Here is a 27,193-nt window from a genome sequence, read left to right as displayed (position 1 = left end):
GCGGCTAGCGGGTGCTACAGAAATCAGTCATCCAAATTAATTCACAAGAATGACCTAAAAATGGAAGGCAGAATAACATCTACATTTAACACAGTAAAAGTGCTCGAGGCAAATCAATCATATGTTAGCAACTTTTCTAAAATATAGTTTTAAATAAATGCATGGCTTGGTATCTACTCATTAAAAAAAAAAGTGTTGCACAGATTCCGCATTAAGCAGATCAGTCGACACAGGGTTTGTCTACAGAGATTCACTGAAAGACACCCCTTACATTTGCACAATAGAGTTTTGCCTGGGTGTGAATGTGCAAAAAGTCACATTCTTCTAAAATAATGGGGGCCTGCTCCAAAGCTTGTTGCCCTTTACATTGAGAGCCTCCATTGAGTGCAGTTCATATAAAAGAGAACCTCTGCTGTCACCTCTTTTAGAGCCAGGCTTTGGTGCACGCGCAGCACATGCATGACATGAAAATGCACGCGCTGCAGACGCAGACCAGTGAGCTTCGCCAAAAGGAGAGCCCCTCAACTGGAAATATCACTGGTGCGTGAGTACTCATGCCGATCACAGAAGGATGGGAGATGAGCAGGGCTTGTTTAAAGGGGCAAAAGAGGAAGATAGACAGGCTCAAGATGGTTTAGAGAAAAGAGAAGGACACTGATGACTAAGGAGGAGAGTAAGGACTCGTCAAGCAGAGTAGGAAAGATGGAGACAAGACATACAAATAGAAATTGACTAGGAATCAATGAGTAGAGTGGTAGACAAGCAGAGAGGAGAAAGGGAAAGAGGAAAGAGTAAGAACAGAGAAGATAGCAGGGAAAAGTAGCGAGTAAAGTGGCATGAACAGAAAGCAGGAGATAGGTGAAGGAGAGAAAGAAGAGGGGAGACATAGTAGGAAGGAAAGGAGCAGAGAAAAGAAGTGGCAGATAGTCAGGGCAGTCTACAATCAGTACAGCTGCAAGGTGAAGTTGAAAGGAGACCGTTGTGTTCAGTGACAAGTAGAGAGTAGAGACTGGACATGAATAGTTTGCTGTGCCCATTCTTCCTACTCCCTCTTTCTTTATGTAGATCACTGCAAAACTCATTTGATGCACCTGTGACACGGTAAGAGCCTCTTCTGTTTTTCTTTCTCAGGGCATAAAGATGGGGAGGAGAGCCCGGGCAGCCCAGGATTCCTCACGAGAGGAAACTACTTCCTCTAGAAAAAATTCTGCTTCAGCTTCTGTTGCAGAGGTGGGTACTGACACTTAAGGTGGTGGTATTTGGTGAAATAGAATGCTTGTGAAAAACATCTTATGTATGCATATGTTTCTATGTGGTATTTGTGTAGTACAAACCTAGATGAACTGCAGTTGAGTGCTATGCAGGGTTGAAGAAAAAGATACAGTCAAGGTGGGATTCAAAGGGTAGCTAAGTTCTTAGTGCGAAAGTGGACATTGCTGCATCATGATGTGTTCTTTAAAGAAATAAACTAAAAAGTGATTAGTGGGATGCTTGAATTAATCGAGACCACTGGTAATTACTCGAGCCATATCCAAGTCCATCCTTTTTTCCCCACAATGCCACGTCAGATTAGCCTCAACCATATGTAAATCAGCTTTGATCAGTGCTTAATTAGAGCTAGTGATGGCCACCAGCGCTTATTTTTCTACACTGGACTTGTTCCCCCTATTATGGATTCTTTTACCACTCAGGGTGGTGGCTATAGAGAGACCCATGTACCATGCTTGCATTAGGGCCAATGGTACTCTTGCTTACACAACTGGTGCTCTTCTACTACTTAAGTATGAATGGACAGAGGTGCATCGCTCAACGCAACTTTAATCCAGTCCTCCACATCAATTAGATGTGCTATTGGGGGGTTAATCAAATGTAAATAGCCAGTAGTAGTGAAATCACTGCTTTCCTACACCCTCTTTTAGTTTCCTGCTGTGCTGCCTGCCAGTTCCTTTAGTTCAATCTAAACTGTCCCGCTGAGGCCCGCCACTGAGCAGACCAGTCTACCTGTCTTATTTTCGTGGAGGGAGTATTCAAAAATATAAAAAGCCCCTGCATTCCCCAGAACAAAAAAAGAGAAATTATAGGGGGGAAAACACTTTTTGAAAAATATTTTAAGCATTCATCTGCTCCTTTCATACGACAGCCTTCAACTAGCCTGCTTAATGTTTTAATTCTAAAAGATAAATGTGTGGATCTGATGGAAAGACTAATAAAGTGTACCAGCCAATGTGTTTCAAAGGGAACTCAGCTCCACAAAATTGTAACCCTTTGGAGTAAAAAATGTGAAAAGCAAAATACATGGATACTTTTATATTCCTTAACTGTAGAAATTAATATTGACAGCTCAAAGGTCCTCTGTCGGTCCCAATCATTTCACACATGCAGAAGTTTCATCCAGATGTGAGAATACGATGACTTGAACAGATTCTAAAGTTACTCTCGGGGAGGAATGATAAAAAGAGATTAAACCCCAATTTAGATATACAAGAATCGTACTAGAACCCCAAATCCTGTATGTACTCTGAGCTAATTGATTCGACCCACCTAGTTACAGCTGTGACCTCCCCTGAAAAGTTGAACTAAAGCCCTACGCTACAAATACGACCAGTGAGGAGAAGGGCTATAATTTCAAACTACTGCGTGTATGCGTGTGAGAACTTTACCAGCCCACAAGTCGCAATCCTAAACAATTGTCCACTTCAAAACGTGGAGTTTTGACCTCAAAAGAATCATACACCTGCACAAATCATTTATAATGCCTCATCTAATAACTGAGTCCACTAAAGTACGGTGTCAGTTTTGGACGCTTGGTCTTAAGGCAAGGAATGGATTAGATGGAGTCACATGAGCCCTCTTGAAATCATGGAAAGATCAATGCAAGGACCTGCATCTGTAGAGGTTGGAAAGAAGGTGCAGGAGAAAAGATATGAAGACAACTTTGACTGTCCTGAGTCAATTCACAAAAGAAAACTGTACATGTGCACTCGTGGTAGGTCTCCTGTGAACAGTTGCAGATTTGCTACTTTTTGCAATTCACAAACACTGCCAATATAATGTCTGAAAAGCTGCACCAATTGCAGGTTTCCAGTTGTACTAGTGGCAATGTTATTTAGCTATCATCCCAATTCAGAGTGGTAAACAGTAAAATTCCACATTATGCAAAGCCTGCCCTTTTTAGTTCGATCCTAGACAACGCATGCGCTGTTTCTTCAAGGCATGCTGTATTCACTCTGTGGGTTTATGGCCCACCCATTGCCTTTTTATTCGTGACTTTATTTGTCCTTTAACAAGGCTTTCTTGCTAATGGGCAGTCTGTCCTCTTTGTACCGCCTTGTGCTTATTTGTTTCCTAATTTCTGGTATTGTTTCACATTAGTGCTTATCTCTTCATTTCGGGGAACTGTTTCTTTTGTTAGTTTCCTGCTCTTGTTTCGAGCTCAGCTCCATGTCTCCAAGCGCCATTTTTATTATTGTCTATTTTTAGTATCCCATCCCGCTTTTCATTCGATGGCCATAGAGTCTTGTACTTGGGGAGCGGGGGTGGGGGGGGCCGGGGGGGGGATGGGGCGTAAACGGTAACTCTCGAGGGGAGAATCACAGACTCCCCATTGGCCTATGCCCGCCACTCTCAACCAGGATCCCAGCAGCTGGTCTCCATGTGTTGCTGCTCCAGCTATTGTATTTAGATTCGGGAACATTGTTTCTGTTGGTTTTAATTAAAATGCGATTAAACGATTAAAAACAAAGATTGTGTGTGTCATTTAAGTGGGTTTGCCTCGTATAAAAGCGCAGGTTTTGTCCTCACGGTGTATTTTGTTTTTCAAGTGAAGTTTAATCTTCGGGTTGAACCATGAAATACAAAACAAAGGACGTCCTCCTTTAAGTTATGCACACGCGTTGTTGTTACTGCGGTTGCCCAATAGTTTTAAAGACAACAATCAATAAAACTGTGCACTAGTGTTGCAGCATGAATCCATATGCTGACAGATCTGCGTTTGGGAGAGTGTAACTACTTTGGTTGCAGGGCGCAGGCCCCAGGACATCACAGCCAATAAACAACAAATTCACTCCTAGCCAATCCACGAGAAGCATCCCCAACCAATCCAGATTGATCATGCTTTCCCAACCTCTCAGAAAATGTTTCCTCCTACGTGATTTGTGAGCACCTGCATGCCCCAAAGCTCTGAAGAACAAAAGGGCTGAAGTAGCAATAACAAACTGGTCAGGGACATTAGATAGGCTTCGACTATATGTCACATACTCGGAGCCCAGTGGAGGGACAGCAGCACCAGGAGGAGGATTATGGATATGGACTTTTCCCCGAAAGGCAGAACAGGGGACAACCGTGAGGCTCTTTCCTGTCTCAAAGCCTCTTCGCCTTCAACCACAAGTGCAGGGTTGTGCTTATCATCGCGCTGGACAGCCGTTAGTTTCAGCAGAGTGGCACCATTAAGTGCTAATGGGGAAACAGGAGATTCCACTTTTCCCTGAACGGCCCACGTAGTTAGTGGACTGTCTCGACAACCACTATAAAACTCCTTTTTCAGAGGTTTATTATATATCCAACCAATATAATTTGCGAGTTGGTCATGATCTGAGTTTATTTTCTACAATCCATTCTGCTTGTCGCTTGAGTATTGCTTACATGGGCCCTGGCTGTTTTCATTGAGTTGGCACAATTTAAATTTATTTTTGCAATTTTCTACAGCGCAGCTTTATCCCAAGGGCATTAAAGCGGTTCACAAGACACCAGGAGGGAGAATACAGATGGCAGCCATCATAGAAACAACAGCTCAGTAACAACGAAAACAGACAGATCAAGCTGTTAGTAAAGGCAACATTGTGTTTTCGGTTATGGATTAAATAAATAACATAATGGTCTGCAGATAACATGCGCCAATGGCTGGAATTATTCAGGGGAAGCCAGAACAGAATCAATTGTGAAACGTGACCAGGACTATCATAGAATGGAACGTTTAGGACATTAATGACATCGTTGTCACGCTCAGGACCTACAGGCTGCACTGCTAGTCACAGCGTGGCTGTTCACCAGTGGCACGTGAAATAACAATAGATGTTGTAGCACCAAGGATAATGTGCTGCATTGCTAAAAACTTCTAAGTCCCAAAGGCGAGACCTAATGGCTATGCCAATGCTTGTTCTTTTTTTTCCTTCTTTTCTCCACAGGTAAAGCATTTCTTACCTGTGGTGCAAGACCTTCTCCTGCATACCCACACACTATATGGAAGCCCTTTGCTGGAGCAAATTGTGGACTTGTTGAAAGGGTTAGAGAGGTGAATGTGAACACCCATAAACTCACAAGTTTGTGGATGTTCACAAACTGGTAAGACAAACCATTCTGTGACCCTCCCTCCCCATTACCACACTGTGACCCTCACTCCCCATTCCTACCCCTGGCATGGGGTTTATTATTATGTAACTGAACGCAGTTGTGGCCTACAATTATGCAGTAGTAAATGCATTTACACCTGATGGGTATCCTTTTTTTGGATAAAAACTGACTCTTTCAGTCGTTGCCAGATTTGTGAATCAGGCAAATAAATGTACATGCATTAGAAGAGGTATGTATATTCCAGCAGGGTTGTACGTCTAGATTATAGAGTTATGATAATAAGAAATGCTCTGGAGAATTACAAATAATGTATTCATGAGAACAGCTCTGAATCAGTATGTGGTCTTCGTGAGCATTGCACCTGCAGAATGACATTTCACTGCATGTACTGTACTGCACTACGTATACAAGCTATGTGATGTAGACCGAATACGAAATACAATGGCAGGATGGAACTAGCGAGCAGGGATACGAGGATAGCACCCCTCTCCCACCCCGAAACAAAAAAAATGTATAACACTCCTCCTTCTTGGTATAGAAGAGTGGTGGGTGTCATATATGGACGTAACTCCTAAGGCAGACCGCGATCTGTATGTGGTTGTGGGTTTACTTGGTCTGCTACAAAAACCCTACCAGCACTCTTCAACAACACAGAACAGCAGCAAAACAAGAAAAGGTATACAGAGAAGTGGAGGAAGGGAAAAAAATCACCACAGGACAAACACCTGTGTCGAGAGTGCATTGGTGTATGTCTTGCGATGAAAGATCTGCTAAATGCATTGAGCTACATTCAGTGACTGTGGAAGAGAACAACTTTTGTGAGTATTGTAAAAGGCTTATAGAGATACAGTGCAAGTAAGTGAATAATCTTGTATCACCCCTTTCTAGCTCTCGTTACCAAAAGAAATGGGGGAAGCACATGGTGTCTTTTTGACATTGTAAATGCCATTGAGTTTGGTAGAAATCAACATTTATCTTTCAGAGCGTAATGCTTCAGCAGCAAACCTTTCAATCCAAGCATCCTAGGCATCTGCAGTGGTGTTGCGTGAGGTGGATGATTTTCGACGTATTTATTTGTCCTGTGGTAGCCAACCATGCCAGCATGAGGCAGTGCATGCATGCATATGGGCTCCCAAGTCCCTGCTCTCAACATGTTTATATATAGCTGAGCTTCAGGGTGTACTGTGCAAGCCTCTGTGACAGGTTTGGTTTGTGCAGTTTTCACACACCTCAAGCTGTAGAATTTGCTGCCTGCATCATTTCTTTTGCTCACAACATAACATTTTTGTTTCATCATTTCTTTCCATGCTGGTCCCCATTTTAGGATGAAGAGGATGGTGAAAAGGTACACGCTTTTTACATATGTGTGCCTGTCTATGGCTCTTTGTGTATGCTCACAGTTTCTTCCATGTATGTTGGTTTCTGATAAAGTGTATGGGATTGGGTTGTGGGTATTCACATGGAAGATCACCAAATCTGAGTCACTTGGAAGGAGGAAAGGTGTAGGCTCAGGCAAGACCAAAACAAGGTATTAACTAGGTTCACAGTTATCTGGCTTCCAGCCAGAGAAAGAGTAAAATTCAATACCCTCTCCCTAGTTCACAGCATCTCAGGCATCATGTATGACCACGAAGTTGAGTAAAGTATGTACGCATTGCGATTACTCACTGCATTTAATCGTAACGAAACACCAGTGCACAGAGACAACTAGATTGGCAACTGGTTCTAGTCTCAAGTAAGTATTTAAACCAACCACTGGAAGCAAAGAGAGGTCATAAAAGGCCCACTCAATACCGAAAGGGCATAATAATTTGAATTTATTGGTAAATCATAGCAGATTGGTACTGTATGGTTTAAGGACAAAAGGCCCCATGTACTAAAGTGATCGAACATTTTGCACCAACATTTTGCGACCTGTCTGATTTTACGATACTACCTATGTAGTAATAGGTTGCTTCACAAAATTTACAGTCATTGGGGGCAGAGAATGACTTACCTAATGATTATTAATTAGACTTTTTGTTATTTGCGACTTCCTGCAATTGACAACAAACAGAGGGATTGTGGCCAGGTTAGAACAACAGACCACAATCCCTGGGTTTGCATTACAAACGGGAAATGTAATCCTTTTTATGCAGTCTGTTTTCCTTAAAGGAATTAGTGTTGCTTTTAAATTAAAAAGAATTCCCGTAGGAGAATATAGTCGGGCGGAGCAGCTTGTGAACCATTGATTGCTCCCCTCGAGGTTGCCCCACAGCGTTCACAAAGGGGGAGCTATCTCAAAGGTGGTGTTGGTAACTGAGTAATGGTTTGTGTCTGTAGATGTGGTTGCAAACCATTGATAAATAGCATTGTGGCTCGAAATTAGAAAGGGGCGCCACTTCGCAATTGTGATTTTGAATAGACTGCAAAGTGGATTTAGTTAATGGAAAAAATACGTTTTGTGGTCTCAAACCGTGCAGGTTTGCTAATTTCAGGGCTTGCAAGTGCAAAATGGTTTTGTGTATCGACTCAGAATTTATAAATCATTACTTTCTTTTTTGCATACACACCCCCATCCAGATGTGAACCATTCATGCATGACCATACAGTTCTAACACTTCTTTTAAAGCACCCATGCAAGACAAAATTCGAGAATATCATAGATTTTTTGTTTCTTTTTCTGCAGGACATGTTGCTTTTGAACTGATTACTTGTGTCACTGATTGCATGGCATTACAGTAGTCCCTTTGGAGCTGATAATGGTTCTTCGTTGAGGAAAGTGTGAATTCTATGCTAGAATTTAATGTAATAAATGTCAGAAGCTATGTTTACAGTCTTCTGTGTAGACTGTGTAGGTGTCAAAAATTACTTCCAGTCTTACCTTTTTCAGCAGCGTGACTGAGTTACCTGGAACTAAGAATCAAAGTACCTGGCTCTCTCATATAGTTATTGCGTTAAAAGGTGGGTGTGGCCATATCCATCCATAGTCGTGAGAATCACTGCCACATTAAACAGGGCATCTGCCCACTGTTTATTTTCTCAAACTGGTCCAGTCACAATACAGGGCTTGCACGGATCAGCCCTCTTCCTACTGTATTGTGACTGGACCAGTTTGAGAAAATAAATAGTGGGCAGATGCCCTGCTTAATGTGCCGGTGAGAGCCAGGAACTTTGATTGCTAGATTTCCTTAAGGTTGGGCCAGTCCTGGAGCAAGACCCCTGAAAAAAGAGCTGTTGACTGGCAGCTTACGCAAAGACAATGGCGGGCTGCATCCCCTAGAGGAGAGTCTGACGTGTGGAGTCATCGACCCAGGTGCCTGGCAACTAGGCAGCTATGCAATGTCACTCCTGAACTTTGCTTTAATAAAGAAGCTAGCTTGCTGTGTAGGGTTGATGCTAGAAGTGCACCAATTCAGGGGAAGCAGAACAAAAGAACTATCCATCTAACACCTGCATGTGGCCCAGTGGAAGGATCAGCTCTGCAACGACTTGTCCCTAGCTCCAATTTCTGTCTACAATGTCCCCCAAAAGGCCCTGGGGGCCTACTGTTCTCCCTCGTGGTCTAGCGGTGGGTGTTGGTTATTAGGTGGGGCGTTGCTGAGTATATCTGTGCAAAGTACGTCTAAATCCGCCAAGCAGTTGTGGAAATAGTCTACATTATAGTCCTGCATCGAGAGAGTCTGCGTGCCCACAGTTGTCCCCCTGGCTCTGTGGATGTCCCAGTGCAGGAAAGATATGACTCAGGAAGTGTAGTCAAATCAACAAAATTGCATTTGCATTCGGACATTTCTTGGATGTGAGCCAGCACCAAAATATTCCTTTGATTTTAAGTGGTTCACTAGGTACTGGTGGGTACAAGATATTGCATCTTTATCTCGATTAGGACCGAGGTGGGAATACCTGCAGTCCCCCTATGAACTCTGGAGAAGTGTGGCTCAATAGTTAGAGCGGCAGACCCTGATGCAGAGGTCTGGCCCGGACCAGGGTTCAATTCCCACCTCGGTGGGTCTTGGGCTCAATTTCCCCGGACCCGATAATTCTCGCCTCGGTGCCTATTCTAATCATGGGTCCCACTCTGCAACTCTGGGCAATAGCTTGCTTAATCTCCACAACGGCCCCAAAAGCGCTAGGATGCCTGGCTTCACCTTGGGGGTGCCCAGGAGTGGACACTTCACAGGGAAAGGCCAGGAAGCGTTCCACAGCGGTATGTGCACAGCGCCTGAGAGACCCTTTCGGGGGTGTGCGGATCGCTATATAAATGCACTACATTATATAAATGCACTACATTTTAGCTCAAGAATCCCTTGGACTCCCCCTATAGGTGTAGTTATGGGCATGCACATTGAGTGGGCACCTTAGTCAATTTTAGCAGGGGTAGGAGGGACTTAGTCTTAGGCTCGAGGGATCACCTGGAGAGCATTGCAGGGTCTGGGCTAGAAAGGGGGGTTTGTGGTGAGCATACAATCATCGGAAATAATTAGGCCTGGGTCCCCAGCTTCCAGTAACGACTCAGTGGGGGTCCCTGGATTCCTATAGTGATACAGTAGGGGTCCCTGGGTTCCAGTAATGATTTAGTGGGGATCCACAGAAGTCAACATGTTCAGAACCACTGCTGTAGAGCACCGACTCCCTGACTTAGACTGGGACCTCTTTGCCTCGCTGTCTTGAAAGTAAAGTGCTAAAGGGTTGTACTTGACACAAAAAAAGAATGAATGAAAGAGGACTTGCATAGTATTGCACTGAACTCCTATGGCAGGGGTGCTCAGCCTTTTTGAGTTGTGGACCATTGCAATTATGTTAGCAACCTCCGGGCCAGCAAGTTTTATATGAAGACCCAGAGAATTTGCTGCCATGTTTGGAAGTGATAACCCATGACTGTAGCCATCAGTGACCTTACAGAAAATTACTTTATTGGGAGAAATATCAGAAGACATGACAGTGAAATGGACCAAGAAAATACTGTGTAGTCAGGGTGGGGATCACCGCATGGTAATGCATAAGGGGGAAAAAAAGTTTGTGTAACTCAAAAATAAATATTAAAGATATTTTTTTGCTAAATAATAATGTAAATTCATGTTATATATTTACTTTAAAAATAGATCAAATTTTAAAAAAAATGCTAGAAAACTATTAGGTACATTTTGAAATAAACCTTTAATTAATGGAAATATATTACATTACAACTATTTTCTTTAAGTTTAAATTACAAAATAAATCCCCAACCTAGGAAAAAATATTTTTTAATGTGCATTAATATTTATTAAAAGTGATGTGTAGAATTAATTAAAATGTAATCATTTTAATACAATTTATTTGACAATATTTTAAAATTCAAAATAGGTTAATAACATATTTTAGGATTAAATGATAAATATGCACTACTTTTTATATATATATATATATATATATATATATATATATATATATATTTATTTAATATTAATTTACATTTATTTAGTTATTGTTTTTTTTTTTTTTTTTTTAAACCTTTATTTCTTCAAGAATCTGGACACAGCTATTCAGCCGACAACCCGGAGGTTCGGCAGCTTCGATAGGAGAGTACAAAGAATCGTCCACAGTACATTGAAGGAGCAATGAGAAGGTTCCATTTTTAATTTAGTTATTGTTTTAACCATTTTAAATTATTTAATTTAATTCAGAATGATTTCCTATGGGGATTTGTTTTAAGTCCCTACCTCCATTATTTTCAGTGGGAGGGCAGTACAAGTAGTAGTAATTTACAATTGGAGTTTGTGAATACCTATAAGTAGTCAGTTTATTAAAAAGTGTAAGCTATACGGTTAACTTAGAAGTGTAGTTGTTACTTTTGCCCCATGTGTTGCTCACAAGCATGCCTTTGGAGATAGTCACATAGTCTCTCCTCAGGAAATAACTCACTTCAGGGCCTGGTCGAGCATTAGAGTGCAACCGTCTCAACTCTGAATTTCCTCCCTCCATCTCCACTGGAAGAACAACCTTCCTGTTTTTAGGAAACTGTCACGGTTATTCGGCTAATGCGTTAGGAACCACCTATGTCGTACATGGTGATGAGAGAGCTACATAAGTGAATTCATTCAGAGATACGAAGGATGTGTAACTGAATCAGTAATTAAAATAGAGCGTTAAAAACAGAGACAAAACCTAGGAACGCTGCGGCTTGAACAGAGCAGCACCTTTTGAATTTCCAGTAGGATTGATGTCTTACTCCTCTGACAAAAACTCCTTATGGAAGATTCTTGAAGGGTTGTGGGGCATGGCAGTAATGAGGATATGGTTTCCTTACTGTGACTTTGCTCCTCAGAGTCTGTAGTGCTCTGCTGAGATGTGCGCAGCCATCCCGCTACTGAGACGTGCACAGCTGTTCCACTGAAGGGAGTAGCCAGAATGTTAAAATATCCTCCACTCCGACCTAAAACTCTGATGGCCCCAATCAAGTGAGACCAACCCCTCCTAGAAAATCTCCCTTGTCTCTTCCATCACAGCATCCATCCACTCATCCTTTCACCTTTCAATTCATCTGCTGATATCCACATTTTCACCTTTACATACTGTCATCCACTCATTCTTTCACCCATCATTCAATATGTTCCCATTCCATTCAACTACTTTGCCATCCATCCATGCTTCGATCGATCCATCAAACCATCGACTCTGCCATCCATCCATCATCCATCCATCCTGCCTTCCATCCATCCACTCTGCCATCCATCTATCCACTCTGCCATCCACCCATTCACTCAGCCATCCACCAAGCCATTCACTCTGCCATCCACCCATCCAACCACTCTGCCAACCATCCACCCACTCTGCCAACCATTCACCTGTATATCCACCCATCCATTCACCCACTTTTCCATTTATGGAGCCATCTCTTCCCTTTACTCTGCCATTCTTTGACCTGACCATCTGCCTGTCCAGTCACTCATCCTTTCACCCACTCATACATCCAGCCTTCTTCCGATTCAATAGTCCTTCCTTCCTTTTCCTTTTCTGTTCATCCATCTTTCGTTCTTCCTTGCTCCTGCTGGCTCTTCTTTGATGCTGTATTCTTTAAAGCGTTAATTGCGAGCTTTAGTCTGCCAAGTTGCAGAGCCATAAAGAACCCCACCCCGGCTGTATCTGCTAAAGCCCTGGCACTACTGAGACATACACAGCTGTCACACTACTGAAACATTCACAGAGCTCTCGCAATGCACTGTGTCAAGAGACGTTGTGCTCTCCCACATCTGCTGTGTCCAAAACAGTGCTAAGGTGCATAGGGGCGTAGTCACTGAAATATGTGCTCAGCTAGTGATTGAAAGTGTTATTTCTGAAGCCGAGTGTAGGACAGTACATGTCACTGGAAGCTGTATTGCTCCTCAATGGAGGTGCATTATTGGTACACCGTACGTGTGTGCCATTTATGATTCTTTTATTCCTGATTGGAGGTGCATTAATGAGACGGCATACGTATGTGCCATTTCCTCCTGATCAGTGGTGCACTCATGGAATAGCATGCATGTGTGTTGTGAGGATCTGGGTTTATTATATGAAATGTTAGGTAGCCTTATCGTGGAATACTTGCAAAACCTTTATTGGGACCTGTCAGGCTCGTTTGTAAAACCTCAATCTCAACCCTGGGTAGCTGTGTCTTCGAGCAGCAAGGCTTAGACAAAGGAACGTAGTGCGAAGTATTAAACAGTACCACCAATAAGATAAGAAAGCCACACAACACGAAAGAAACACAACATCAATTTATAAAATTGGTTGCATTTTTATGATTTTTTAGAGACCTTGATGGGCAGTATCGTCTGGAGGATTCCGAAGACACACATTTATGAAGGTTTTATCACTTGTAATTACAAATGCAAACAAGCACTGGTCAACAGAAACTTTGCAAACTTTTCAATAGTTTGAAACAGTTAGTTTGGCTACTCCGGCCCAGTTTTAGTGACCAAATCTGACAGGAAGAAGGTCTAGGGGGACAGTGGGGTAAATATGGACAGTTACCTGACCACTAGAGTATTTTCTAGTCCACTTCCAGCCATTACAGCAAGACCGCCTTAGACTACGAAGGAGTGGTCCTGATGCAGGGGGTGGCGGATGGAAAGATGCTCAAAGATGCTCCGGTTATGGTGTGGTTGACGGGGGCGTCAATGTGCTGATTCTTCAATCCACAGGTGATGTGGGGCGACTCCGGCCACAGAGGGAGGGTTCTCACAAAGTCCTCTTCGAGACAGTGGAAGGCCAGCCGCTGCTCGACTACTGGTCTCTGAGCACATTGGTTGCAGCAAAATACTTTAGTGGGGGCTAGTGTCCCTCTTGATCGACCAAACTAGACTCTGGCGGCACTCCTGAGTCTGGCTGACTCAGGTGCAGCTTTTGGCTGTCGAGGATCAGTCTTTTGGGGCACCTTGCAGCACTTACCAGCCATCTTTCTCCGATCGCTTTTTCTGCTGTTTTATCCGTGGAGCTAGTTTCAGGGGATCAGCAGACTGACCCTTTGAGTCACTTATTTTGTCTGGGGCTATGGATCAACTTTTCCCTGAGCCAGGAGTCGCAGGCACAGTCCTAACTTTGCTAGCCCAAAAGTGCAGCAGTTGCAGTCCAGCAGGCGGTGCAGCCTCTCTTTGTGCAGTGCAGGGGCAGTCCTTTTTCGTCCTTTTTGCCAAATTCAGCGTGATCTAAGAGTTCAGAGTGCTAGGGTGCACAATGTATTCTGTTAAACTGCCCTGAAGGGACCACCAGGTCAATAGCCAAAGGGCTACCAGGTCCCTTCCCTTTTTGTGATGCTTGTCCGGCGATGTGTGGCATCTAGCAATCCCAGAGTGCACCATTCTGGCCACTCCCAAGATGTCAGGATCCTTCCTTGGATGTTAGGACCTCAGTACCCTGCCCTAGAGGTGTCACTACGTAGGGGCTACACTCCCACGGGAAAACCAGTTTGAAGACAGGTTTTTCCTCTCTGGCCCTGTCTCCATCTAGTCTACAGGAACAAAAGACAGCCCCTCTGGGAGTGTTATCACTGTTTGCCCATCAAAGGTGGCTTCCCCCTTTGAAGTTTGCCTTTTAGGCTAAAATCCCAAATGCCTTCCTATGAAAGGGAGGTAACTCCTCACCCTGCTGCAGCCTTTGTTTGAACCTAAGCTTGGGAGTCGTTCACATGACTCTCCAGATGGGCAGAAAGCTGACTGTCTGTGGGTCGCAAACTGTGTGACGCTGCTGGACCCCTGGGGCTCAGAGATGCAACTTTCTAAACGTTGCCTTACTTTAATAGTGACATTATATTCGACCTGGGTATCAGGTTGGGGTCAATGCTACAATTAATTGTTACCTTACAGTACCCAGTTAGGTAGTCCCATTCAGAAGTTAGTCAGGCTTGGGTGTCAGCCTTTAATCTGGCATTAGCCTATGGGGCTACTAACTTTTCCACAGCAAAATGTCAATTTTAGGGGTTTCGCTGTAAGACACATATAAACTACGTCATTCTTAATAATATACAGCTCCCTGCTCTAGGACCCTATAGGCCCTCCTTTGGGGAGACTTACATATATTATTAAGGGAACTGGTGCCTTTGCCATTAATGGTAATGACAAAGTCGAACTGGCACTGTGACAACTGCCCTTCCGGTCTGCAGTGGTAAGCTAGGAGCCATTTTGTACTTTGTCATACACACAGTGGCACAAGAAGTGCTGCAGGCCTGGGTAGACCATCTGCCTTACATGCCCTTGGTAGTCTTTGTACCATATACTGGGGACTTATAAGTAAGTCATTACCTGCCAATTGGGGTTAGCCAATTCGACAGACACTTTGTTGGGGTTATAACCCTGGCACTGAGGTTGGGTTAGCAGGCCTCTGTGCACTCTCAGGTTCGATAAACCAGCAGCATCAGTCCAAAAATGTGGGGGTGAATATCCAAAAAGAGGCATTTCTTTACATCTGTCATTGAAGGCTGTGTTGCCCCTGATGGGTGTTGCATTAATGGGATAGTGTTTGGGGGTGACGTGTTGATGTGTGTAACTCATTGGAATATGTTTTGCTCCTAATTGAACAGTGTATGTTGGCGTAACTTGGGGGCAGTTTTGCTCCCGATTAAGGGTGCATTAATGAAATAGTGTCTCACTGGAGGTTGTTTTTCTCCTGATTGGTGGTGCATTCATGAGATAGAAAGCTTCTGAGTCATTGAAGATTGTTTAACTCCTTTCGGGCGTTGCATTAATGGGATAGTGTTTGGATGTTTTTACTCCTAGCTGGATGGGCATCAATGGTACAAGGTATGTTTGTTAGGTATTGAATTCTGTCCTGTAGGACATCATAGCGCTTTATTGGCAGTGCAAAGGAGATGCAGAATTTAGTGTGAGATGCACACATGTAGATAATCAGGAGCATAGGTGTGAGACAGAAGGCAAGGATAATATACCCAAGAGAAAGGTTACATCCGTATTTGATATAGATGTGGTTAAAGGTGGTGAGGCAGAGATTAGAGAAGAGGGTTTTCACTTGACCAGGTGCATTATTGGAACAGTGTGAGTGTGTCTTTGGAGGTTGTTTTGCTCCTGGCTAGAGAAACATTATTGGGGCAATCTGTGTCATTGCAGATTGTTTTGTGCCTGACTTAAGGTGCTTTAATGAGACGATATGTGTGTGTGTGGTTGGAGGTTTTATTTCCCTGGCTGGAGTTACATTAATGGGACAGTGTATACGAGTGTCTTTGGAGGTTGGTTTGCGTCTAGCTCGAGGTGTGTTAATGTAACTATGTATGTGTCTGTCAGTATAGGCTGTTTTGCTCCTTACTAGAGGAGTATTAATGTGACAGGGTATGTTTTCCTGGCTGGGGGTGCATTGGTGGGACAGTGTATGTGAATGTCATTTGAGACTGTTACGCTGTTGATTGAATGTGCCTCGATGTTATCGTGTATGTGTGTCATTGGAGGTATTTTTCCTTCTGATTGGAGGTGCATTAAAGGCACAATTGTGTGTGTGTGTATGTGTCTGTCTGTCTGTCTCATTGGAGTTTATTTCGCTCCTGATTGAACGTGCATTAATGGGACAGCGTACGTGTGTCACCTAAGGTTGTTTCGCTCCTGATTAGTGATGCATTCATGGGGCAGTGTTTTGCTGAATTGAGGTGCATTGGTAGGACAGTGTATGTGAGAGTCATTGAAGGTTGTTTTGCTCTTGGTGGCAGCAGCATTGATGGGCCTGTGCATTTGTTTGTCATTGGATGTTGTTTTGTGCGTGCCCGCAGGTACATTTTTGAGACAGTGTATATATATATCTGTGTCATTGGAGGTTCTTATGTTCCTAATTGGAGGTACATTCATGCTATCATGTATCTATTTTTGACTGGAAATGCATTAGTGTACCGTGTATGTGTGTCGTCATTGGAGGCTGTTTTGCTCCTGCCTAAATGTGAATTGATAGTACCAGGTATGTGTGTGTCAATGGTGGTTGTTTTGCTCATGACTTGTGGTATATTAATGTGACAGTGTACCTGCTCTTCGCTGGAGGTGACTTAGTAGTAGTGTATGGAGGCAGTGATGTTCCTGGCTGTATGTACATTGATTCTACCAGGTATGTGTGTGTCATTGGAGGTTGTTTTTCTCATGGGTGGAGGTATATTATTGTGCCAGTGTCTGCTCTTCACTGGAGGTGCGTTAGTGGTACAGTGTATGGAGGCTGGTATGCTCCTGACTGAGTGCGTAGTGATGGGACCGGGTACGTGTGTGTCCTTAGAGGTTGTTTTGCCCACGGCTTGAGATGTATTAATGTAGCAGTGTATCTTCTCTTCTCTGAAGGTGTATTAGTGATAGAGTGTATGGAGACTGTTATGCAATAGTGCATCTGTTCTCCACTGGAGGTGCATTAGTGGGACAGTGTACGGAGACTGTTATGCAATAGTGCATCTGTTCTCCACTGGAGGTGCATTAGTGGGACAGTGTATGGAGACTGTTATGCAATAGTGCATCTGTTCTCCACTGGAGGTGCATTAGTGGGACAGTGTACGGAGACTGTTGTGCAATAGTGCATCTATTCTCCACTGGAGGTGCATTGGTGATACAGTGTACGGAGGCTGTAATGCTCCTGACTGAATGTGCTTTGATGGGACCGTGTATGTGTGTGTCATTGGTGGTAGTTTTGCTCATGGCTTCAGATGTATTAATGTGGCAGTGGGTCTGCTCTTGACTGAAGGTGCATTAGTGGGACAGTATGGAGGCTGTGATGCTCCTAACTGAATGTGCTTTGATGGGACCAGGTATGTGTGTCATTGGTGGTATTTTTGCTCATGGCTTGAGATGTATTAATGTGACAGTGTGCCTGCTCTTCACTGGAGGTGCATTAGGGGTACAGTGTATGGAGGATGGGATGCTCCTGGCTGAATGTGCATTGATGGGACCGGGTATGGTCATGTCCTTGGAGGTAGTTTTGCTCATGGCTTGTGGTGTCTTAATGTGACTGTGTGTCTGCTCTTCACTGGAGGTGTGTTAGTGGTACAGTGTACGGAAGCTGTAATGCTCCTGACTGATTGTGCATTGATGGTACCATGTATGTGTCATTAAAGGTAGTATTGCTCATGGCTTGAGTTGTATTAATGCAACGCTGTACACCTCTGAAGGTTGTGTTACTGCAGACCGTTGTATTGATGGGGTAGTGTATGTGTTTAATTCTCCTTGTGACTGCATGGTACCGACTACTCAGTAAGGGTTACTGTGACTCCGGGTTGGCTAAGGAGAGTGTGCTACCTTCAGGACTGGATTGGCTGAGTGTCTCTCTTTCCTGAGAGCCCTGACAGCAGCATTGATGGAGCATCACCCACTTATCTTGTAAACATGTACTTTTACTGAAAACAATTACATGTTTAATGGACAAGCAAGTACACTTTAACATATTCGTTTGTCACCACTGTGATTTATATCAAGTGCGGAGGAATACGATTGTGTGTTTGATGGGTAATATCTAAAGCTCTTTTTTAAAGGCAAATTGCACACACCATGGAACACTAATGTACATGAGAGCAGGGATTAACACAGTCTCTGTCATTAGACAATAATGATGAACATGATGGGGGGAGTGGTAGGGACCTTGACGGTCCCGCTGCGTAAGTTATAAGAGGGTAGGAGTGACACTGGAGGGGCAGCTGTGACTTAGCCTGCGCGTATTTCCCATTCGTTGTCCCCACATCGAATGGTGGTAAGTCACCTGATGTATGTGTAAATATCTCCAATGTTTCCTCCCATGCCTCTAATGCCTTACATTCTGACCTTTAATGGAGGACTTAGACAGAGAAGGAATCTCTGCTGTCTCCCACTGATGTAGATCTGACCGACAGGCTCTCATTGAGGGGGCGTTTATGGTCTTCCACCCCAAAGCTGTTCTGCATTTTCTGGTGAAACACCAAGGTCCACACATCTCCTTTTGTATTTGATTGTGTCTGAATGTGGGAGCGCATCCAACAGACACTTCTCGGTGTTACTGTCTGGGCATCGCCTCTCGTCCTGTTTATGTCCTGCAGTGTTGCATACCAAAAGGGTACCGGCTCCAAGCATTTCAGCACCATATACAGGTAACCTGCAGCTTCGGCATGGGTTCTAGGTGGGCCAGTGTAAGGTATGTCTGGATGGAGGTCATTGAACTGGATCCACTTGTACCTGCTCTTCCTTCTCACTTTTTGCTTCGTAAGTCGTAATAGTGTCTCTATCTCCGCCTGATAATTCTTTATCCAGAGCCTGTTCCCATTGGGATCTCAGGTCCAGCAGTGGTTTACAAAGGCTTTCAGTAGGTTTCTGTATAACAAGATTGTTTCCTCCTGTCTTCCACTGTTGTTAGAAGGAAGGGCGTCACTGCATGATATTCGGGTTCAGTATCCCCTGCCCACCAGATCGATCTAACACTCGTTTGTCAGGACGCTGTACACCAGGAATTGGCCAGGGGATGTCGTTATCTGTCTGCACCTATTCAAATTTCCCATAGAAGTAGTCATCCCAGGTTTCCACATCACATCCGGGAATTGAGCTGAGCAGCCATATTTGGCCTTCCAGTGTGGCCGCTTGGGAAGTATGCTGCTGTGTGTGCTGCCGCTACCTAGTTTGTCCCTCTACCCCTCCCCCCAGTGCCTCGCTACATATATCAGTCTAGGGGGGGTTGAGGTAGGCATGTACTAAACGCGCTGCTGTAGCAAAAGAATGCTTCAATGTACTAAGCCAGGCAAGTTACTTGGGTGTAGTGGGGAAGATCTCCAAACACTTCTTCAGACGGTTGGGTTCAGTCTGTGAAATCTAGGTCTAATGTTAAAACATCTCCAGGGCTGCTTTTAGCTTCCACTTTAGCCCTGCATGAAACCCTCTGGTTTCAGCCCTTTTAATTTCTCTTCACATCTGTAATGCTGTTCACAAACCCTGCTGTGCGGAGTGGTTCCCTCCCATTACCACAGACTCGCAGCTACTACTTGCTTTTAGACTTCTAAGCTGAACTTTGGCCACATTCCTCAGTAAGAATCTGAGAAATGTTGCTGGACTCTTGTTCCCAAATTTGGCCAACTTCCCCAGCCTGTAAAAAAGGTCCCGAAAAAGATCTTGTGACAGAAGAAGATTCTCGTGCCCCTGAGACCCCGTAAGCTTTGAGAGTTACATATTTCTCATTTGCCCCCCACCACTACTTTTTGGCCCTTAGGGGGCTCTGTATGGATTTTGGAATAACTTCAAGATCAATTACAAATATCTTTTATGTAGCTCTTACAAAAATAGCTGTAGAAATTGTGTTTGCATCCCCTCCCCTGTCATGGTGTAGCAGCGCGCACTGATTCTTGGAATGTTCCACTCTTGCCAAAGAAGGAGGGCAGATAGCTTGTCGCTGACCTAATGGGAGTACGTCACTCTCCCCTTCATCCTTGGGATGCTCCGGTGAGATCATTGACACAGCATGCCACAGTGAGCGCATGGTGAGCAGCGACCAGAGGCTGTGACCTCATCGTCATAGTCCTCCATGTATGGCATCTTGCCATGTACTTCAATTGGTGTTTGCTTTTTGCTTCCCACGGTTTATTAAGATCTTTTTTAGGATAGGGAGTAGGCGATACTGGCTGCTGTGAGTTTTGTCTTCCCGTAGACCGCCGTGTTAGACACTTTGAATGTGAGGGTTGAACTTTACAATAGGGACTGGGTTCGTCTTGTTGTAACTAGAGGTTCTGCCATCCAGATGCCAGGAGGGGTTTGACTGGGACTTGTACTCGGTAACAGTTTATGAAACTCAACTTTCTTATCAAAGGTAATCTACAGATGTGGCCTTGTATCCACTGATGCCCAAGAGACAAAGCCCTGAGCCTAGTGTATGCGGAAGAGCCCATGTCTCACTGCAGTGTGGGGGAGGAATCTTACCAATGGGTGGGGGAGATCAGTCAACTGGGAAGGGTTTAACCCTTCGCATTGGCATTCTTTTATTCATTTTAGTCCCCAGACAGTTTCAGAGTAGGTTTTCTGTATACGTTCTTCATGACATCACTAGCGGTAGCACTGTACTATACAAACGTCAAATACAACACCACGTTTCATGGCAATCTGTCCCTTTCCCGGACTAAAATATAATTCCTGTCAAATTTAAAGGAAGAGTTAAACCTCTGCATCCCAATTTGAAAGAACTGCGGGACATTGCTCCGCCTCCTCGTTGAAACTGACAGAAGAGATTTCACTGCTCGTCTCAGATCGTATTCCTCCTCGTGTCAAGGGGGTGTTATGTGTTAAAGCCAGTGTAAGAGCAAGCTCATTTCACGACACTCCCTTAATAACTGTCCCTAAAGACAATGATTGGTTAACCTGTTAGAGACGCAGAAGAGATGACCTGTTCGTCCTTTGAAAGAATGTTCTGCGCATGTGGGTTCTGACTGTAAAAAGAGAATAACTCGTTCATGTACTTATGATGTTTGCATATGGTGCTGTTGTTGTTCCTTCACGGCTCTTTATCGGAGGTGCCTTAGAGATGCCCCTTCCTGGAGAAGTGTTCTTAAGGGTTGAGCAACCAGGATGAAATTAAAGTGGCTGCAACAAAGCGCCGTAAAGTTAAACTGAAGTGAGCTTATGCAAGAGAATAGTGTCGCCAGGGCGCTGACCGTTTTTGTGCCACTAGCAGGGCTTTAAGTGGGCCGGGCCCCTCCGTATCTCAGACCCGGTTGTAATTAAAAACGGACATGGAAACTGACCTTTATCGGCCCCATATTCATTTTCTTAACTCTAGTGGCAAGAAACCATGATCGGTTTCTGAACAAAGAATTAAAAAAACGTTAAGGTAATCCGTCAGCAATTTAGTTCATGTTTATATTTGACATGTTTTTCTTAATGTTGCATGCCCTGAGAATTGTAACTATTTCCAGGATGTTGTGTGTTTTTTCTGTGTAGCATATTACTCCTGTGTAGTGCATTCTTTGAACTGAGTCGCCTCCATGTATTTATAACCGACCACATGTTGAGAGTAAAACCAAAACGAGTTTCTGACAGTGTCTGTTAGTCGGTCAAAAAGGTGTTCAGAATACATGGTCATTCAATCCTTGGCCTCTTAGCAGAGTGCACAGAGCAATGGTCACGTGTTCCAGTTACAATTGTTATGCTGGGCAAATGTGTGTTTAAGGAGGTACACAGTTCTCAAAATATTGCCAAGGTAAAAGAAAATGCAGTAAGCACTATCATTTTGATATATGGTGTCTGGGTTTGTTTGAGAAAAGTTCAGAACAGTTTTGAAAGTTTCGCCAAGTCCTGCATCTCTCTAGTTACAAGGTCAACACATAGTTGGCCACGATTCACTGAAAAAGAATCACTATTAAATAGGAATTTTTAGTGTTTGTCAGATGTTGAACCTTACCAGCTATTTGAAAAACTGCATCTTTACCTCTCATAATGACCTGCTTTTTTAAATCTGCATTGACTGTGCAAAACATATAATTGTTTAGGAATATCAGAATAACCAGATAAAATGTTTTGACTTTATTTTACTTATGTGAACCATCTTGACCTCATACACCATAACATACTTTGAGAAAGTGCTGAATAGCATTATACGTTTGTGATGCAATGGGAATAAAGCTCAAGGTCCTTTCTTCATAAATGTATGTATGCATATTACTTAAATAGTGTGAACCCAGCTATCAAGCATAGTTACCCTGTGAAAAGGTGTTGTTTGAGCAGATGGGTCCTCATTATCATGGATTCATGAAGAATGAATGTATACCAGATCTCTAGAGCCTAGCAGGAGACCATCCGGTATCTTCTATGTTTCCATTTATTTCACTTTCATTCAGGTGAGGCTGCTTTGTGTTGTGTGTCAGCTGGGGGTCTCAATGCATGTCTGCACCTATGGTGGCATACCACAGTTGACTCCCTTGCAGATGGTGCATCAGGTTTAGGATGTGATGTGTGAGGGAAATGGACTCATTGGACTTCTCTGAAGGTTGGTGTGAGCCTTTTTTCCCCTTGCACAGGCCTTTGATGAGGCATGCACCTTCATGGATGGCTCTCTTCATTGTTGTCAGGTAGATCTCATGAAGGCTGGACAGCGCTTCTGAAGTCTACTTCCAGTATGAAGTGCTTCACTTTCCAGAGCACGGCCAATTGCAGCCAGGTAGTCTTTGTACTGTATGTCAGGTGAACTTTGAAGGTGAGGTTAGTAGAAACGGCGAATCCCAAGGTTTGACACATCTGATGAGCTGAGAATTAAAGCCATCGAGATTCATCTCAGAGCGGTAGCTTTGTATTACATTTTGGTTACAGTCACTGATAATAAGCACATATTTTGTTTTGGTGAGCTCAGCATGAGGCAATCCTTGAACATCCTGGCTTGAAATGTCGTAGTCCATCCTGTGACGGATGTCACTGTCAAAATTTTCAAATAGATTTGTATCTCATAGCTGCGCTGGTGTTTTTTAAAGTCCTTGTCAGCCAGCATGACTCCCATGGTCTCTATGTACAGACTGACCATTACTGGCAAAAGGACAACGCTTTGTAGATACCTTCAAGATTTGTGGTTGGACTACAGCTGGAGGAGTTCATCTATATCTGGTAAGCTCTTTCATCCAGTTATGAATTGAAGCATTTCAGGACAATGTGATCAAACCCACTTGTAATGTGAGGCTATCCACTAGGGTTTGATGGTTGTCTATGTCAAAGGCTGCAGAGAGGTCCAGCAGAAGGAGGAGACAGTGATCACCTTGTAAGGCCACATCATTCATGTGGATTGTTGTTTCCTCAATATTGTACTGAGGTTGGAACCCAAACTGAGAGTCTTGCAGGAGGGCTTTGCTTGCAATTATCATGGAAATTGATGATGGCCCTCTGAATAATCTCCGTAGGAACGTCAGATGGGTGATTGAACACATTTGTTAGGCTTTTGTGGTCCAGATTGGGCTATTTCGGGAGGTGAAGTATCTCTCCCATTTAAGATGATATTTGTGAAGGAACTTTAGGTGAAGGACTTATTGACAATGGCAAAATAGAAGATTACTGACGTCACCAGGCATTTTTTCACTATAGATGATGGGTTGACATTGACTTCGTATGAACTGGGCTTGTGGTAAATGCTAGCCACTGTAGGCAGATGTCTTATTGCACCACCACACCATGGTATGGATTAATTAAAATCTATTGTAGCTAGGGAAGAGGTAATGCCTAATTACTTTGCCTGCAGCTCTGAGACGTCTTTGCTTTGTAGTTGGATATGAGATGGCCTTCTAAGTCTGTAGGAGTCTTGCCAGCTCTTTATTAGAGGGACAGATGAAGGTGGCGTGTTTGGGAATGATGCAGGTGGGATCATCTTGCAGTATTTCATTGCTTTGTACTTCATCTAAGAGCGTCTGAGTGTTGGATCTGGCACAGGTTCATATAGTGCTTGTTCACTTTGAAGTGCACCGTGCTTCTCTTGGAATCCTTGCATATGGTAGTTTTGGCCTGGATTGTCTGATCTCCTTTCATCTGCAGTGGTTGTCAGACCTGACATCTTATGGCTCATTTGCTGTCAAGTGCTGTTCCTTCACTGAGCATAGCTTGAGGTTGTGGACATTTGCTGTCATCTGAACTGTGTTGTTGAATAAATGTAGTATAGTTTTGACATCCATGTTGGGGTAAACATGGTCAGTTATGATGGTTTATCAGTCTGCCTTGCAAACCATCTGTCTGATGACGATGACTGATATCTGCAATCAGAAGATGTGTGCAGCAGGTCAAAGGTGCTGGCAGAATTTCAGATTCGATTTGAGTCATGGTGGGTGGTAAATGAGTTCAGTCATGGGGATGCATGTGAGGTCCAAGAGTTTTGATTTTATATAGTTAGGCAGCGTGAAGTGGCGAGAGATTTTAGCAGTGTCCAGCTAGTTAAAAAGTGCATCCTTCATAGTCTTGGTAGATATATCACCTGGGATATAGAAGTCCCCAGGCAATATGTTGTTCATATTGCTAGTGAAGAATGCAGTGACTAGGGTGGATATTTTAGCATTGAAGGCAACAGTGTTGCCAAGTGACTGGTAAATGAGGGGGAAAGGCAAAATATATGTGACCAGGAGAGGAACACGACATGAAAGGAGCTCCAAAAAGTTGGAGGTTGGTTGCTGCTGGATGGTGCATGGCCATGATGATAAATTGACAACTCAAATGCCGGCGGGTTGATCTGCTCAATAATATAGAGGATTCAAGCATCATGTCTGTTGGTTAGTTCTTTGTAAGAAAGATGGCACCATGGATGTTTGTGATGATGAGATCAGCTATGTCTGCTTTCATGCAGGGTTAGGGAGTAAATACAGATCAACATGAAGCACAAAGTGTGTTGAGTATTTTTGCTCTGTGGGGTAGTGAGTGGCTTTTTGAGGTTGTGTGGGTGGGATGTGACATTTGAATGCGATAGTTATGGAGACCTGGAGATGGTGCACATGGTGTTGTTGATGAGAGGAGCTATGGTGCTGTACGGCTTACTATATGAGAACCAGGGACCCTATCGCTTATCTGCCCAAGCAGGTGGAGATCTTGTCGTCCTCATTCTTTGCTTCAGCCATCCGTGGATGAGCGAACCTGTGGACCAAGACTTACGCCTCTGGTTAATAAGGGCAAATATTCCTTGCTTGTGATTGACATGAGAAGGGGTGCCTGGTCACAGGACCTATCTCGTACTGGGCTACTGGTTGATTGATGGAAAGACGGTGATTTAAAGTTTTTGCTGTAGGCAGGCTATGTTCCGTGCTTGTTATAGCAATCCAGTTTATGCAGGAAAGTACTACCTGCTTGAGGGTGAATTATAGGTCATATGGCCCACTAAATCCTGACCTGAGGACAGTATTGACAATAACATAACAGACGATTACGGTTTGACATTTCAAAATAAACATGTATACATTTCATCGAAATTATAAGTAAGGTGGTCACATCTCCACTTGACAGATACAAAACAAGTTCAACAACCTTTCAATATGAAATATCCTAATATAGTCGTCTAAAACATGCTGGGAGCGTTTAGGTTGCCTAGTGCTGGAGGGGAATATAAGACGTTATCCTGCATACTTTCATCCCGCATACCATCACTCCGCATTTTTCACAACGAAAATGCTATGACTCCGCGATACCATTACCCCGCAAACTTTCACTCCTAATATGACTTTACCACGCATGCCTTTATAACGCAAATGCATGTGTGGTGAAGTCATAAACTGTGTAAAAGTGCTTTACATATTTTATATATATATATATATATATATATATATATATATATATATATATATATATATATATATATTCACTGAAAAAACCATAGGTTTCACACACGTTATAGTTACGAATTAGCATTTAAAAAACTTTGCAAATTCACTTAAAAAACCATAGGTTTCACACATGTTATAGTTAGCTGGACATTTCACTCGTAAAAAACCTATGAAATTCCCCCGTTATAGTTACTGTAGGCAACTATAACTCACGCGACCGCAATCCTCTGCTGATGACGTCAGATATTACATCACTGTATTTAGACACTTATTTACCCATGTCTTCTTCCATTAATCTTTAGCTATATATATATATTTTTTTTTTTTTGTTAAAAATTTTTATTGTGCTGAGAAAAAGGGTACAAGCACGGGCCTACAACCTCCTGGGCCGGCCGCTAGTATTCAGAAATGATCAAGCAGTTCAAAAACAATGACTGGCCCGCAGGGGCTCTGCTAAATGACAGGAGATCAGGCTGCACATAAGGGAAGTCAGGATACACCCTTTTTTACATAAATATCAACAAAAGTAAAGAAAAACAAAAGGCAAGGCGAAAAACATTAAAGGGGCGTCTAACCACAGCAGAGGAACTCCACATAGGACCACCCTGGGGTGGTCAATAAAAAGGGGGTCCGAGAGGGAGGGGGGGGCCACGGGAAAACCAAATCTATACTCAGATGAACAAATTAAGCAAGGAACCCTCAAGGATCAGGGGGACAAGGCAACATCAGACGTATCCACCAGGGGGGGAGAACAGATAGTCCCTCGATACACATTCCACTGACCCCAGATTCTACCCCACGCCCCCGGTTTACCACGAGCCACATACACCGTCTTCTCCCTGAACATGCACCAGTCCATGTTCTCCTTCCATACGGACACGGTGGGAGGCCGTTGGGAACCCCAAAGCTGCGCAATATCTCTCTTTGCGATCATGTTCCCAAGGACCGCCCACCGAGCCTGGGCCGCATTATAATCATTGGGCTCCCACACATTCAGAACACATCGGCGCACCTCCGGCAGCAGAGCGACCCCAGTGACTCGTTTCATAACATCATGCACCTGGCGCCAATATTCCGCCACCTCGCGGCACTCCCAGAGGATGTGGAGAAAGGTGGCACTGAGCCCGCAGCCACGCTTACAGAGCCCGTCGTCAGAAAACC

The 27,193-nt window shown here is 43.7% G+C and overlaps 1 protein-coding gene across 4 annotated transcripts in view; it reads left to right on the top strand.

Moving 5' to 3' along the window:
* The window catches only part of IFT43 (intraflagellar transport 43), a 335,235-nt gene that overhangs the window by 5,214 nt on the left and 302,828 nt on the right, over nt 1–27,193 (top strand). For 3 of the 4 annotated variants that reach the window (XM_085626698.1, XM_085626697.1, XM_085626699.1), the window contains exon 2: nt 1,132–1,230. In XM_085626698.1, the coding sequence (XP_085482824.1) occupies nt 1,132–1,230 (99 nt within the window). Of the gene's footprint in view, nt 1–1,131; nt 1,231–6,673; nt 6,695–27,193 lie in introns of all 4 variants that reach the window. The other variant, XM_085626696.1, reaches the window with a different exon arrangement.

The sequence above is a fragment of the Triturus cristatus genome, chromosome 9 (assembly GCF_964204655.1).
Source record: "Triturus cristatus chromosome 9, aTriCri1.1, whole genome shotgun sequence".
Classification (NCBI taxonomy): Eukaryota; Metazoa; Chordata; class Amphibia; order Caudata; family Salamandridae; genus Triturus; species Triturus cristatus.
Note: the sequence above shows the minus strand (reverse complement) of the source record. Positions and strands in the feature narration are given on the sequence as shown.